At 39.6% G+C, this 16542-nt stretch overlaps 2 protein-coding genes across 3 annotated transcripts in view; both read right to left on the bottom strand.

Moving 5' to 3' along the window:
• Positions 1-181, bottom strand: part of mgat5 (alpha-1,6-mannosylglycoprotein 6-beta-N-acetylglucosaminyltransferase) — a 112546-nt gene extending 112365 nt beyond the window's left edge. Inside the window, exon 1 of the mRNA XM_003440854.5 lies at positions 20-181. The gene's annotated coding sequence lies outside the window, so the exon portion shown is untranslated. The remainder of the gene's footprint in view (positions 1-19) is intronic.
• Positions 182-1201: 1020 nt separating this feature from the next.
• clic5a (chloride intracellular channel 5a) lies at positions 1202-14069 on the bottom strand. Of its 2 annotated transcripts, none has more exons than XM_005449988.4 (6): positions 13492-14069; positions 6438-6547; positions 4385-4510; positions 4195-4301; positions 3942-4105; positions 1202-3848 (listed from the first exon to the last, which is right to left on the bottom strand). In XM_005449988.4, exons 1-6 carry the CDS (start codon positions 14011-14013, stop codon positions 3684-3686), a joined length of 1194 nt encoding a protein of 397 aa, XP_005450045.1. In that variant the 5' UTR covers positions 14014-14069; the 3' UTR covers positions 1202-3683. The 2 variants fall into 2 exon arrangements, with proteins under 2 accessions (XP_005450045.1, XP_003440903.1); XM_003440855.4 differs by lacking the exon at positions 13492-14069 and adding an exon at positions 10116-10329.
• Positions 14070-16542: the final 2473 nt, after the last annotated feature.

Here is a 16542-nt window from a genome sequence, read left to right on the forward strand (position 1 = left end):
GGGGAAAGACGGGTCTCACCTTTGCAGTGGTTTCTGTCGGCAGCCCGCGGTGATGCTACGAGGTGGTTTTAAGGCTTGAGACCCCACATTAAGCGTGCGGAGACGTCGTTATGTTGAATATACCGGAGAGATTCTGGGCACAGCGCACGAGCTTCTGTGTTCGCTCTGCCCATTTGCGAGGCGAATATGCGCTCAGGGACCGTCCGCGTGTTACCAGCCCGCGGAAAAACGCACAAAATCATAACGCTATATCGCAACTACTACTGCTGCTGCTAGTAATACTACTGTTAATATACCAATAATACTTATACTAATACCACCACCATCACTACTACTATCAATAACAATATTACGCATGATACTGAGAGGGATCTACAGTGAACAAAGTGTCAATACACATCAATGCTGCTTTTTAACTCCCTTTCCTGATAGTGATTAGCACAACAGATGATCAGGCTTCAAAGAAACATGATATGATTTTATACCACAATTATCTTTTTTGTTTGTTTGTTTGTTTGTTTTTAATGACATTTATGACAGGTGGCAATTCCCTTTAAATGTGACTGTTTAACAGAAAGAAGAAACCTATAATAGGACGGTCCCTAACTGCATGCTCCTTGCTTTATATACGATCTGTTACAGAGCAATAAAACTTTGTGTTTGCTGCCATCTGTTGGCTGGTAGAGGCCACGCGCTGTTCATATTTGGACTGTAAAACATGTTCATGAAAATCACTCAGTCATCATTACGGTAAATTGCTGCGCCTTCATCAGACACGGTCCTTTTTGCACATGTGTCTTGCTGTTACATATACAGTGCACTTCCTGATTCAACTGGGATCATACCTTAAAGCAGATACTGATATGAGAATTCAGGAAATTAAAAAAAACACTGAAATGCAAATAAATTACGCTTTTCACTGACCCATGGAAACAGAGAATTTCAATCTAAAGCTTGCGAGAAAGCTGTATTCATCACCTCCAGAGAAAGGCATTTTCAGCCCTGAGTGAAAATAAAGTGGGTGGTTGTGCTGTTATGGTGGAATATGATGAAATGTGATTCCATAAACAAATCAGAGAAAACCTGTTTTGTGTTTTACTAGGAACGTCAGTGCTGTCACACGTTCACTGCTCTTTTGTATGACTAGACCACACGCATGCATGATGAAACAGTTTCCAGTGAAAAACCACGAGCCCCAAGGTCAGCCTCTGAGAAAATAGATTTAATATTCAAATAAGCAACACAGTCTACACAGTGGCTTGCAATCATCAGAGAGAAGACGAATATGGTTGTTGATCATTTACAGACATATGAAGTTTGGGGGTTTTTTTCCCAGCAGCCCTACAGAGATGACATGAAAAATTCACATTCCTATCATATTCAAACATGCATAATTTACTGTACAGACATAGAGCCGAAGGCAGAGGTGAGCTTGATTCTCACTAAGGCACCCGTGATTAAATCCTCTGCCATCAGTGTGCATAAAATCAAAGAACTAGCTAAATTTGGTTTATTTAGCTGGTTACTGTCATGTATGATCTTTTTATTACAGACTGATTTCCCAGACTGACAGCATTGTTGTTTATTAATCAGAAAACGAAAGTTATTGTTGAAAACAAGACTGTAACCTATTAAAAAGGACTACAGAGTAAGTATTTGCTGTAAACTACAGAGTGAGGCAATAAAACAAGAAAACTATATTAACAAAAGAAAAACAAAGATTTGTAACTTCTTAAGAAAATCCGTCTTGTACTCTGTATTTAACTGATCAAATAAATGGTTAATTGCCTTGTTAGAAAAAGGAAGGCCATCACAGCGCTGACGCTGCACCAGTAAAAGACAAACTGCTTTGGCTGAGACACGTTCTTAGCATTGCTTTCCTCAAACACCCAGGAAAACCGGAAAACACAAAATCATACCAAAATCAACAGGAAAAAAAAAAGAAACAAACAAACAGAACAGTTAGATTCACATATATCCAAGACATTTATGACACTAAAAATATTAATTTAATTAGTAAGGAGAAAATACTTTAGTAGAAATTGGGATAAACACATCTTAACCTCCTAACACTCACTGTTTGGGGATCTGCTGTCGAGCGCAGATTTTTACAAAAATTTTCCTACACTTTTGACACCTTGGTTTAAATGACTGTTAACATCAACTTTAGAGCATCGTTAGCTGAAGCAACTTAGGCAATTATGCTAAATGTGTGTGTGTGTGTGTGTGTGTGTGTGTGTGTGTGTGCGTGTGTGTGTGTGTGTTGCTTAGGCAGCTATGCTGACAAATGTTGCATCTATGAGCAGGGCGCCTCCAGAATTTTTTTGTAGGGGTGGCCACTAAAAATATTAGGGTGGCACACCAAAAACTGAACTTCCCATTTTATTATGCTGTTGTCAAATACAGGTTATTTGAAAAATATTGTGCGGGGTGGGGGTCACGACAGGAAATCCGAATGACAAATATTATATATGCCGGAATAAAAAACAAGTTAATGTTTCAACTTATTGTAGGGTGTCTTCCTTTCTCTTGCCAGTGCCCATAACACCCCCCACCCCCACCCCCTCCAGTGGCCCCCCTCGGAGGCGCCCCTGTCTATGAGCCTTGAGGAAAAAACTAGCCAATTAGCAAATTAAGGCTAACTTGGCCAAAGTTAAAGCAAAAATAAAACTCCAACAAATACAGGAGTTTATTTATTTTATTATTATTCTATTATTATTATTTTATTATTATTTGTTTATTTACCCAAGAAAGGCTAAAAGAATGACAAATATTTGCAGAGAATCTGACCCATGTAAACCATAAAAGAATACTGGGACGGTTTTGTGATTTAAAAGGTTTCCCAGCTGTGAAAATATCTGCCTATCGTAGTTTTTAATATGTTTAATATGAAGTTGTAAAAGTAAAATTGAATATGCCAGGTGTCAGCTATTACTACTTATTTAATTATTAGTGTTTATTAACACATAGTGTTTCCAGAGGCTAATGATGTAATGTTGCTTGGTACAATACCACCACAAAACTCTATGAATAGTAGGGTGTGTTATATTTGCATGACCTGTGAACAAAAAGGGATTTTGTTTTTATTTGCGCTAAATTTAACGGAATGTTTTTTGTTTGTTTGTCTTTCTTTTTAAAAATTTTTTTGCTGGCATTTGATTTTAATGCTACAGTTTTTTCCTATTTGTACATTGTCAGTTTGATCTTTATGTTTGAATGTAGTGTGAACTACACTCCCCAGGTGATTTTACTTAGTTCACCTGCTGTCAGTTCATTAATCACTGATGACTGGACAGTTGTTGCTTAAGGAAGGGATTTACTATAACTAAACACTGAGCTGCAAACTTCATACATTTTTCCTCATTGAATCTTTTTTGAAAAATGACTGTAGTATAATCATTATGAAACAATTTTCAGCCTCTTTAGTTTGCAAGCATCGTTTGATGCGTCAGACATCTGCTGCTACACAATACCATTACAAACACGATTCATGATTTTTAGCACCTTCTCTGAAACATCATACCAGTGTGCTACAGTTAAACATATTTACTATATTACTATTACAAGTGACACATACTGTGCCAAAAGTGTATGTAATGGTTTTCCAAAAAAAAAAAAAAAAAGTGATTTATTAGATATTTCTCAATAAAAGATAAAAAGGTTCTTGAGTGCTTGTGATGCATTCATTTCCCCAGCCTCCTGGCGACATCCTTATAGGCTAGCTCGATTTCCACATCAGCTGCACAGGTGTTGATGAACTCGTCCTGTTTGTAAGCATTTCCAAGGTACCGCCACAAACCTCTGAACTCTGACGGGATGTCATAGTTTCTGTATTTCTTTGCAACCACCTGCAAAAGCGCAAGTTATTTTGACACTGCTAAAAGTCAAATTTAAAAGATTCAAGTAGCCAAAGACAAAGAAACCACTCAGGTGGAGGTTACCTTAACGACATGAAGCTTTGGTAGAAGGTTGCAGTCAGCAAGTGTCAGTTCATTTCCGTCCAGGAACTTGCGGGTGGATTCTCCCTCGTCTGCCTCATCAGGGAGAGGACTAATCAGGTACTCGTCCAGCTTAGCCAGGGCCTTGTTTAGATTGGCCTCTAAAGCTAAAACACACAGGAAGCATCACCACAGGATTTTAAAAGACCCAGTTAAACCCAATTATAGACATATATCCTGGATGCTGCATGCTCACCTTGATTTTTATCCGGTTTTGTATTTTTGACAAAAGCTGAAAATCTGGCAAATATGTCATTTCCTGCTGTGTTGGATTCACGATTCTTTGCTGCAAGTTTGGGGTACCTGACAAAACAGCAGAACATTGTTTCGGGTTGTTACCTGCCCTATTTACCAATCTATTTTGTCTGCTTGTGTGTGAGACCTACTTTGGTGGAGCCAGCTTTTCCTCCAGGAATTCCTCTATTTTGTTGACATCAGAGTAAACTTCCCCTTCGAAGGTGAGGAAGGGTGGATGTGTCCCGGGAGCCAGGTTGTGAAGATCAGCTGGTTTCCTGATTAGAGTGGAATCATTTTTACACCCTCTTCAATAAATATGTCAAATATGTAATAACACTGATAACGTAGTAATGAGGCTCTTAAAGTTTAATTGCGACCCTCAGAGACTTTGTTTATTACCGTCACGTATATCTCAGAGCAGCACTTGGAGCCAGAGCGTAATTAAACAGACCTCTGAAAGCTATTTTTAACTTTTGTCAATAAAAGAAAATGTTAAGTATGTAGGTTTGTGTAATACTGCAAACAATATCAAATTTCTTTTGTTTTTCTTATTTAACAATGTTTGTTTTATGGCTATTTCGATTCGCAGTACTAAGAACTATTCTCAAAGACTGCTTAAAGAAATCTGAAGAAAGCTTACGCAAGAATGTTAAAAAGATCACATTAGAAAATATACAATGTAATATATTTCCTTGTATGTTTGCATGTTTCAATAAATTGCTACATCTAAGCTGTGTCCAAATTCAGAGGCTGCATCCTCCTGAGGACCCGGCTTTCGCGGTCTACATGGGCCGGGTCCTCCGAAGGCTGGGTAGGCTGGAAGTGAGCGGCTGTGAAATGGGACAGTCTAGCCTTCAGATTTGCGTCACCAGCTGTCTTGGTGGAGTTTAATAAACTCAGCCGTCTGGTCCTTGCTATCTAAAATGTAACAGGACACTGGCATAAATTGTCAGCCATCTCACACGTCTGTCTAAGTTATCTAAGGGACTTATATATCATGTTTAACCTGAGTTGCAAAAGACTGCGAGGGGTCTGAAAACGATGTGCCGGGAGTCCGGTGCTCTCGCCGGCTCTGGCGAGCTGGCTAGCTATCAAGCTGGTGGGTAACAGACGTCTTTTGCAAATATGTGATATCTTGATAAACAGAGCAGATATTGGAACAAAGTTACATTCTTGCCTGAAAATATCTTAAAAGTTTATTTTGTGACCCAGAAAGAGTAATAAGAGTAATATTAAAACCGCCATTGTTGGAAACTGGAATTGGCTGGGCCACGCTATGAATTCTGGGATAGGTTGGGCCACGAAGACCCATGCTTCAAATCTGGTGAAAAGGAGGACGCATTTGTTGGCCGCATTTGGAGGAGTCTACGAATTTGGACAGCTTTCGTTGTGTCGCTGTGACGTAATCGGCCTACAAATGTGGCCCCAGGAGGAGGCAGCCTCTGAATTTGGCCACAGCTCTAGTTCCCATTTTCCTAGCAAAACATAAAGAAATGAAGGGAGGCTCAAGACTTTTGCACAACACTGTATGATAACTGTATGGTAAACTGTATTAAGGCTTAAAAGTAAGCATGATTAAGGCTGTGGCTGTTTTGAACGATAGAGACACCTACCCATAGACATATTCTATGGCTAGTTTGCTTGCTAGCCAAAATTAGCATCATATCCCTTAGCAAGCAAGCTAACAAGTGAAATGTTAGTTTTTAATTCCCACAGGCTACCCTCTCGTCCAAATGTGTTTTTAAAAATGGCAACCCGAAGGCTCTAAAAGCTGCATCCATCTGTTACATGCAATCTATGGGTTAAACAAGGCGAAATTTTGACCTCTTGGTAAAAGAATTACTGGAACAAAGAGCTAAACAGATAGAATTCCTGTTCCTACAACTGTGCTGCTGAAAATACAGATCTAAACGTAATACTAATATTGTGACAAATCTTTATTTGCATTACATTGTGTATCTATTAATTTTATTTATTTATTTATTATTTTATTTATTTTACAAGGAGTGCAACTCAGAAAAGAATTTACATGAATTTTGGTGCTCATATGAAAACAGGCACCAAAAAAACCCAACCCAAAAAACAGAACACCAGTTGAGATATTTTATATACTTTACAATTATGCAAATGGCTTGATTGTGAACTGTAACTTGACAGCACAACACTGTGTTATCATTTAACGCAATAACATTTAGTTATTACCTCTTTAGGTCAACAGTGGTGACGTTGAAGACAACACCTTTCAGCCACAGGATCATGAAGAGGCGCTGGGAGAAAGGACAGTTTCCAATGCTCTCACCATCACTCCCAGCCTGTAATATAGTTTAGAGCTGAGTACAAAACAGAACGTGCATTTGTAATGCATAGAGATGAATCCTGGCTTACTCTTCTTCTAATGCATGCAAGAATACACTGACACACATACACTGATTCACACACTTGCACACAATGCACACAGTCCCGATGAGCTATCAATCAATCAGCTCACTGGCACAATGAAAGACGAAGAATCAGTGCTTTATAGTGTGAAGCAGGGGTTTTGCAGTTGGGCTCGTGTGTATATTATCGAAATAGAAAGCATGTATGTTTGTGTACATGTGTTCTTCAGTGTGTGCGTCAATGCAAAGCTGCAACAGGACACTGTAACGAGACACCAGGTCCAACATGAATAATCCACGCTGCTTCCATTACATGCTTCACTGCCTGTTTGGACTTCTGGTCCCTACCTACTGCAGCAGTGTGTATCAAATCATACAACAGGGCTCACTGTCGAGCCAAGGAAACACTCATACTTCACCTAAAACATTTTCAATCACATTTTAAGAGACTAAAACCTATTTTGGCCAAAAATACCAACTGTATAAAGCTTATAGTGTTTCAAGAATTTTCTCATTGCTGTTGCCATCCATTCAGGTATAGTACAGAAGACACTGAAACACTGAATGTTGCATAATATATACATTTGAATTACCAAAAGTTGAATCTGTTCATCTGGACGTAGCGTTTTGTGGGAGAAACGTTTCGTCACTCATCCAAGTGACTTCTTCAGTCTCAGCTGACTGCAGGTTTCCCCAAACCTTATAAACAGTATGTTTGCATAATGACTGAAACCAGCCCACTGAAGGAACAATGGGCTGTGAGGTCAGTTCCTTAATCATAATTATGCAAATTCAAGGAGGCCATTTACGTGAAAAGGGAAAGACCATCTCTGACTTGAGGAGGGGGCCTAAGGGTACATCTTTCGCCATCTTACAATGCTGTGATTGCAGCCATTCCCCAACTCTCTGTGAATGGTACTCATGGCCATTGATCAGTGTTCTTTGATCAGTGGGTTTTGGTCAGTGATTGTTGATCAATGGTCATGGGAATTTGCATAATTATGATTAAGGAACTGACCTCACAGCCCATTGTTCCTTCAGTGGGCTGGTTTCAGTCATTATGCAAACATACTGTTTATAAGGTTTGGGGAAACCTGCAGTCAGCTGAGACTGAAGAAGTCACTTGGATGAATGACGAAACGTTTCTCCCACAAAACGCTACGTCCAGATGAACAGATTCAACTTTTGGAGATTTACTTTCCTGGATAATTGAGAATGCATCAAGATACATTTGAATTAGTTGCAATGTGAAGAACCTGCCTTATATACCAATTAAATCATATTTGCATGTGATTTGTGGTAATTGGTAATTAAAAGCTCAATGCATTGACTGTATACTGTAAGCTACATTGTTTCAGATTCACTTCTCCAATCCAACCTCTTCTTCTATCAAAATCAGCAGGAAAGTAACAAAAAGAAGGATTCTCTTCCTGCCCTTGTTGATTGCTGCAGCCAGCAAAGTTAAAAAGGTTCACCTTCAAAGTAAAAGTTATGCCTCAGCCAGCATGTTTCAAAGGGCAACTTTTACTTTGAAGGCAAACAGTCCCCATTTCCAGTTTGTGTCACAGTTTTTATAGTTTCACTACAGCTCACGGAGCAGTTGGCCGATATTTGTAGACAAGTCCAACGCATCTCTTCAAACTACGACTGTAGCAGTCAATATGCTTTTGCCAACTGATTGGGAACTAAATTTTTCCTTAGCGACAGGTGGTTGCCAGAGAGTACTGACCAGTATGTAGACTTGCCTAACTGGGACTTTAGTGGTAAATTTCTCAGCTGCTGCAGAGAACACTCACAGCCAGTTTGGGAATATTCATTTTTTCCTCACGACTGGTGGTTGCCAAATGGGTCTTATTCAACTGATCCTATGGCAGCACCGCGATTGTCACCAAAAATGATTAACGGCAGTTAAAGTTAACGCCAAGTGGTCAATAGCCATGTTTCTGCAAAACCGCAATATAAAAAATAAAATCTCGTTAAAATGATGTTAATGCCATAACCGCATTAACGCAGCAAATCTCCGTTAGCGAATTAACACGGATCGCGCTAACACGTTAATGAGCTAACCGCGTTAATGAGCTAACCGCGTTAATGCGTTGATGCTGTGCAGCCCCACAGCCCCTCCACGTTAACTCGCTAACGGAGATTTGCCATGTTAATGCGGTTATGGCATTAACGTCATTTTAACGAGATTTACGCTGACAGCACTAATATATATATATATGTGTATATATATCAGAATGTTTTAATTTAAAAAAACTGATATCAGGAGTGAGCCCATAAATCCACTAACAGACTCAAGAACGAGCTAAAAGTTAAACCAGTTAGCTTAAAGTTTACCAGTTAGCCAGTCAGTTAATTTTAGCATAAAGACCAGAAATAAGGAAAACAGTTTGCCTGGCTCTGTTAGAGACTCAGTTTGGATAGAAACTAATCAAACAAAATTAAGAAACAATGACACTTTGCTTAATTCAAACAAATGAGATGAATATGCTAATTTGTGGACTGGAGATGATGAGAGCTGTGCTAGCTTACATGGCTAGCTAATGTCTCCTTTTTTCTATTATTTTTAACTTTGCAAATGTGTTCAAGTGTTAGCAAAAATGAAATAAAGGAATGAAAAAAAAGTAAAGTAACAATGAAAACTACTTGAAAGGATATACATTCATGCTATGGTCTCATATCAGAAAGGAAATGAATGTCTTCTTTACAGATATGTCAGTAACTTGTAAAGTGGGAGGAATTTGCCTTTGAGTCATCTAGTCATCACTAGTGATGACTCTTATTCTGAAGAATAGAAAAACAGACTTTTTGGAAAAAACACTAAAATATTTTTATTTCTGTTAGATAGGATGACCCAAATTCATTAATAGTTTAATAATTCATAATTAATTTCCATGACTGCTAATTGTGAGGACTGTAAAATGTAAATATTCTGATTGGTTACTTTTAGAGTTATGGTTAGGGTTTGTAGTGGTCAACAACTTTGATCTCAGACGGTTAAGGGGTTTCTGGCAGAAGGTATATTACTTAGTATGTGTAGCAAGGATACATGTTATGTATTAGCATATTACGCCGCATGCCAACAGATATTGTGGCTTAACCTTCAGCTATTAAAAGCTGCTGCTCTCAATACTGAAAGGACCCCAGTAATAATTCAGTGGGAGAGAGCAAAAGAGAGATTGTTTGTGCACGTGGGTGTCAGGTTAACACACGGAAAATCAGCACGCTACAACAACAACATGGCATGCACACACTTGAAGGAGCCGCCGACCCCCCTACCCTACCAAACACAGTCGTTATTTAGGTGGTAAAAATGTGTGCATACTGAACTTAAATGTTACTTGTCATACAAAAAACGAAAAACATTATCGACAGCATGCAAACATATGCAAATGTGCTATGACATTAGATTCAGAAGTGAGACATGAAATGATCGAATGTTAGTTCGATGTTAGTTTGTGATGTACACACACCAAAATGCACACATTTGGACCCCCACCTTGACAAACAGCTCAATATCAGGGTCCTTGTCCTCCTCTGCGGCAGTATCCGTCATGGTCAAAAAAGACCTGCTTTGTTTGTGTGTTTTATTTCCACAGTGCAGTTGTATTTGTTTGTGTGTATATGTTAGTGAGCCAGCTCAGCTTTCAGCAGATCCCCCTCTCCATTAGGTAAAGTCAGCTCAGTCCCACAGCAGCTCTGTCAGAGTGTCAGCTGAGGACGAGTGACGAAGAGAGAGAGAGGGAAAGAAGGTGGAGGGGGTGGTGTGTGTGTTTGGGTTCAGTTTTCTACCTGAGCTTTTAGCCGTGGGGGCGTGACATTGCCGAGCAAAAATAACCCCACTGTGGAGGGGTGGGGGTGTTGGTGAAAGTACTAATACAGTTAGTAGGGAAAGGGCAGAGCAGGGGTGCCCTGGCCCCTCGCACCTCTTACAGCTTTGATGGACAACAGCTGGGTGATTCTGAATCACCACGAGTCACTGTTACCGTCTCAGACTCATCACCACCCATAGGTCCCATGGTGTCTGTGTCAGCATGGCAGCAAGGTGATGTCAAACCTTCAGAGAGCTTCTCACACAGTGCATGGACTGTATTTTATGTTTGTTTTGCACCCTATATCAGTGCTGTTCATCCCTGTGACCAAGATGTTTTAAAGGGGATCAGGAACAAGAAACATGGTAACTAAATACAGTGTACAAAGTTGATGTAGAAAACGGTAGGCATAAATTATTTTTTGCCCTGTGATATAGGGCAAAAAATATTACATTACAGTGGGACTGCACACATAGAAAACCCCAACAATCGTTTGACCCCCCTATGAACAAGCACTTGGCAACAGTGGGAAGGAAAAACTCCTGTTCAGCAGGAAGAAACCTAAGTCTTGTGAAGACATGATTTGCAAAGTAGTGAAGCAAGTATTTAGACTCTTTATTTGAGAAAAAAAACATAATTCACATTAATAGCACCTAATAGTAGAAAGGTTTTAACATTAACTTACATACATTTTTATACTACATATACAAATTCTACGGAGGAGTCCTCCAGGACTCTTTCTAGAGCTGGCAGCCTGACCAATCTGAGCAATCGGACTAGAAGGGCCTTGATAAGGGAAATTAACCTGGTAATCATTCTGACAAAGCTCCAGGGTTTCTGGGTGGAGAGAGAGGAGAAACTTCCAGGAGGACAGCCATATCTGCTGGACTCCCCCAACCAGGCCTGATGGCAGATGGTAAGACTTCTTGGTAAAAGGCACATGACAGCCCGCCTAGAGTTTGCCAAAAGGCACCTGAAGGACTGTCATAGAAAAGACTGAACTCTTTGGACTAAATGCCAAAAGTCATGTCTGGAGGAAACTAGGCACTGCTCATCACCTGGCCAATACCATCCCTAAAATGAAGCTCGGTGGTGCTATGAGGATACTTTTAGGCAGCAGTGTAAAACGAAAAACATACAAAAAATTATTTCTCATTTGATATATCTATAGAACTAAGAAGTGCAGCCTAAACTATGGAATAACACCAGATGTATCTTTTAACCCATTTAACCTATTTTTACAATAATGGTTTTTGGCATATTTCAGATTTTGTTTTCAAACTAAAGTCTTTTTACATTCAGAACTTTTGTCACACCAGTGTATCCTGTTTTGAACATTTTGCTAAGTGGCAACCCTGTAAGGAGTTGGTACTTAAGCACTTTACTACAAATAATAAAGTGTATACAATCACGTTCTTTACTATATGACTGGTCTCTCGCAGTAAGTTACCAGCAAATGGTTTATACATCATACAGGCTAATAAATCAGTAAGGAAACACCCTCAAACTATTCTGCCAAATGAGCTGTTGTAATTAGTATGTAGAGTTTTCCAAACGACCTGTGGACATGTTCCAGGAGGTAAAAGATAAAGAGAACTTTATCTCGTTATACTTCCACTGCTCTGTCAAAGCAATGATGTAGCCTTTAATATAGCTAATTACAGATGAGCATCTATATTATAATTATTGTTATTATTATCATTATTATTATTTCCCAAGGGAGTTTCCCTGTCAGGAAGGGCATGTGGTGTAAAAATCAGCCAAATCAAACATGTGGAGCTACTCACTGTGGTGACCCTTGTGAATAAGAAAGCAACTGAAAATAGTTTGTTCTATTAATATTATTTTTATTTTTAGTAGTATTAGTATGCTAAAGTCTGTAACACAAGAATTTCCCAAATAAAAAATGAATAAATCATTTATCATGTTATCTTTATAAAGGTGCTCTTTAGAAATCAGTACCGAAATTTTAGAACTGGCTGTCAAATCATAGCAACTCATGCTAGCTAGTCAGGTTTAAGTGAATGTAGAGTATAGCAGTGTACACAGTAACCAGAGTTAGCTAGCTCTGTCTGTATATTAAATGTGTATAGCTATCTAGTGACTAAAGTTTGGTTCCTAAGATAACGCTAGGCTAACGTAAGTGCAAGGTAATTTAGACAGCACCTTATCACCCTTAGAGCTTATTCAAACTGCTTTGCAGGCAAAAGATAAAAAGAAATAAAAGATTATAAAACTGAATCTAACCAGAGGTACGTGTTTCAGACATGTTAAAATTTAGAGGTTTTAGAATGAGTCTAAAAGAAAGCGGCACAAAACGGATTAGTTTAAATGAAACAGGATATTCACAATGAAAGAGTTTGGAGACCCTGGGATTAGTTTGCGGGCTCTTTGTTGTTGCCTGCAGCAGACTTCGGCCTCTCTGACTCTGCTGCAGTGGCCTCTGGGTTATATTGCTATGTGCTGCTTTAGTGTCAATGTGTAACATTTATGATCCCTGTGTACTTGAGTGATAGTGGACTTTAATGTGGAATGTGCTGATTGTGTAATAGGTCTGTGTGTGGATTTAGAATGCTTATCGCTAATATAAGTTCGATAGACGGATGAAACGGACACATGCTCACTGTATACGTAACGCACATGCACATACCAGTCTTCACGTGGTCATTTGACAGGGACCGTCCCCAACTATCCCTGCACTGACTCCGAACATTCCCGTCAGTTCAGCTGAGCTTATATTTAGAAATAGAGTAACTCCCTCCAGCACACATGCGCACATGTGCAGAGAAATGACTAAATACTATGGCCTATTAATAGAAGGATGTTTGTACTGAAGAGGCATAAGGTTCAAATGTGCCTTTATCACATTCCACATAAATTCACACACTATAGATAGTCACCGACCTTGTACACCACGCTGATATGAACCTAATCATGACTGAAATTTATGGACGCTATAAGTTAGTTCAAAGAAAGAGAAGACGGCGTGTGTGTGTGCGTGCGTGTCCTGTAGAGCCACAATATATTTTACATTCACCTGATCTGAGCCTTTCTCTTTCCTACCTTAACAAAGAGCATGACCTTTGGTCCATCTTCGTCAGGCTCTGGCTTCTCCTTAGCTGTTTCCTTCTCAGAGGCTGATGAAGATGATGACGAGGATGAGGATCTGCGTGATTTGTCCACCTCCATCTCCCAGTTTAACTCATTTAACGGCTCTACCTCTGTGTTCTCCTCTTCTTCTTCCTCTTTTTCTTCTTTTTCTTCCTCCACCTCCTCCTCCCCACTGGAACTCTCCAGCTCCACTTTCTGCTCTTCTTTCTCATGAGAAGAAGAAGATGATGAAGACGATGAGGAGGATGAGGAAGAGGACGTGCTTCCTCGCCTCTCCTCTGTGGGAGGCTCAGGCGCCGGGATCGAAGGAGGAGCTGGTATTCTTCTCGAGGCCACTTCGGCGTTTTCATACTCAGGAGTCAGATGCGAAAGATCTTCGTATGAGGCCTCGTAGGGCAATTCATATTCGCCTGACGACTGGTTCTCGTAGGTCGGCTCTGGGTTCTCGTACACATTCCCCTCAGAAAGATCCATCCTGGTTGGAGAAATCAAACAGAGATGGTGGAGCGTGCCAAGGTGTAAAGCAGAGTGAGGGCAATCGCAACAGGGCCTATCTTATCAGAAGATACCCCAATCAGGACTTTGGACAGGGATGGCCAAAAGGCTGGGCCAAGGGGAACTGCAGTAAGTCAGTATACTGCATGTTATTACTGTTTTAGTGTCTATAAACACAGTATAAGCATGTTTAAAAAATATATATGAGGGTCCAATCGTTCCAAAATTATGTTCACAGTGTCTTTGTCAGCTGAACACATATCTAAACTGTACTTCAGATGTGGCAGAACTGTTTTGGCAGATTGTACATGTCCACGGTAATGTTGAGGTTATTATATTTTTTTATGATTTGGAGAAAGCTAGGTAGGGACAGATAGACAAATAAAGTAAAATTGCACAGAGAAATGTTTTGTCAGTTGGGTTATCAGCATGGACAATTTGTCATAATAGCTTTGTCACAAGTGAAGCACAGGTCAAAGTTTAAAAGAACATTTGTAGACACACATGGAAATCCAGCATATAAGACAGAAAGAGCTTGTAGAATTCTAGAGAGCTTAGAAGTTAATATTTTGTATGACTGCCTGCCATAAATCAAAGTTGGCTAAAAAAGTTTCACACTCTAAAGCACGACCCAACAAGTGACAAAGTGCTGTTCAAAAATTCTATTAACACAAGGCTCTCTTAGTAAGGAGCAAAGACTTGAAGCTGCGGTCAAACGTCATGGTTTTTTCAGGACTCGGTTCAAGAAAGGTCAGTGGAAGCTAGAGCTATTATGAGGATGGAGTGTCTTAATTGGATTTGGTTCTTCCTTGATGTTTCTTGGGAGGCAGTGGTAGGACAGGAATGGACTGAGCAGGGCTCCGCAGAGAGATCAGAGATGTGAATTTGGACAGGCAGGTGACTATGGCATGTTGGTTTCCTCAGTTCCTTTCTCGGAGGATGCAGACCAGCTTGGAAAGCCCAGGGAATGCTTTCCCAATATTTAAGACTCAACTTTGAAAACAGAGAAGGCAAGATATAAGCACAGGTTAAATTGTTGAGCACACTGTGAGCTTACACGATCTTGATTGCCATGTCAGTCTGACAGACAGCTGTGTCTTGAGCTAGTCCTTGGTGAGGAGTGGCAACTGAGATGCCTCAAACATTGGGCAGACAATCCACTCATGGCTACCTGAAGGGAAAAACACTGGGAAGGCAATGAAGGAATCCTAAACCACCTCAAAACCATGACACCAACTGTATTTTCGCAAAACAACCTGACCTCTCATATGTTAGCTTTTATTATCTAATTTCCTTAAGTAGTCTTTGGGAATAACTCTAAATGCTTCTTGTAGGACATTCCAAGGTTCTTTTAAGGATGTTGGCCTCTTTTTCTTCTGTGCTCTGTCATGATGATCTCACTCTGCTTCAGTAATGTTGAGGTCTGTGCTCCGGGGAGGCCAATCCATGACCGATAGTGTTCCACTGTATGTTTTCTATCCTGATATGCTTTTACTATATTGGCAGTTTGCTCTGGATCACTGTCAAGCCAAATGGTATTACATGATCCAACGCTGTTGATCGTGTTCTGTATTCATAATTCCATCGATAGATCCCCAACAGTGCTGGTTAAAAAGGAGCCCGTAACCATGACAGAGCCTCCACTCTGTTTTACGGTGTAGATCACCATGATGCCAAAAATGGCTTCTTGACAGCCACCCTTCTACTGAAGACATTTCTCATGTGGCTTCAGTGAAGAGTAAGTACAGGGCCAGATGCATTTGTTAGGTCTTAAGGATATGACTGTCAGAAACTCATCATTTGGTGTAGATACATTTATAGGTCTGCCACTTCTCCTTTTCTCATCCATTTAGTTTCCTTAAATTTCTTGAGGACACATTGCACACCAGGCTAAATAGGTCAAATTTTCAGCTTATGGATCACATTGGTGATGGAAAAAAATTGATTTTTATTCTTTATTTTAAAATACTTTTTACCCAGCTGCCTAAAGCAAAAGTGTGTTTTAGATTTAATATCAGATATTATTTTAGGTGAAACCTGCAGGACAAAAAAGTAAACTGGATCCGATAAACTCTCATAATTTCACCTGTTAAATGACAGATTACACTTTTTTTGGTTTAACTTTTAAACTCACATCTCACTAAAACTGGTGTATAACCTACTTTTTTCCACTCTGATATGCACAAGATTGTGCATACAAATCTACACAGCTTTCTTTGTGGGTTTAACGGTCCAAAAAGGGAATTTCCATCATCAGAAATGTCAAGGGAAATTCCAACGCAAGGCTAAAATGTTACCTTGAGGGGCATCATGTTGGAAAATATTATCTCAATTGTTTTTTACTAAAAACTGCATACAACCTGGGCCACTCTTCTTTGTGATCTGTAGGAAATTCTCTACTGTGACAACACCATCAACTTGTGTTACCATGTTACCTAATTATTCTGAAAAAATAAAGATCACAATAATTTAGTGGTCAATAAAATGTGTTCAGATTCATCTCATAAA

This window comes from Oreochromis niloticus, linkage group LG23 (assembly GCF_001858045.2).
Source record: "Oreochromis niloticus isolate F11D_XX linkage group LG23, O_niloticus_UMD_NMBU, whole genome shotgun sequence".
NCBI lineage: Eukaryota > Metazoa > Chordata > Actinopteri > Cichliformes > Cichlidae > Oreochromis > Oreochromis niloticus.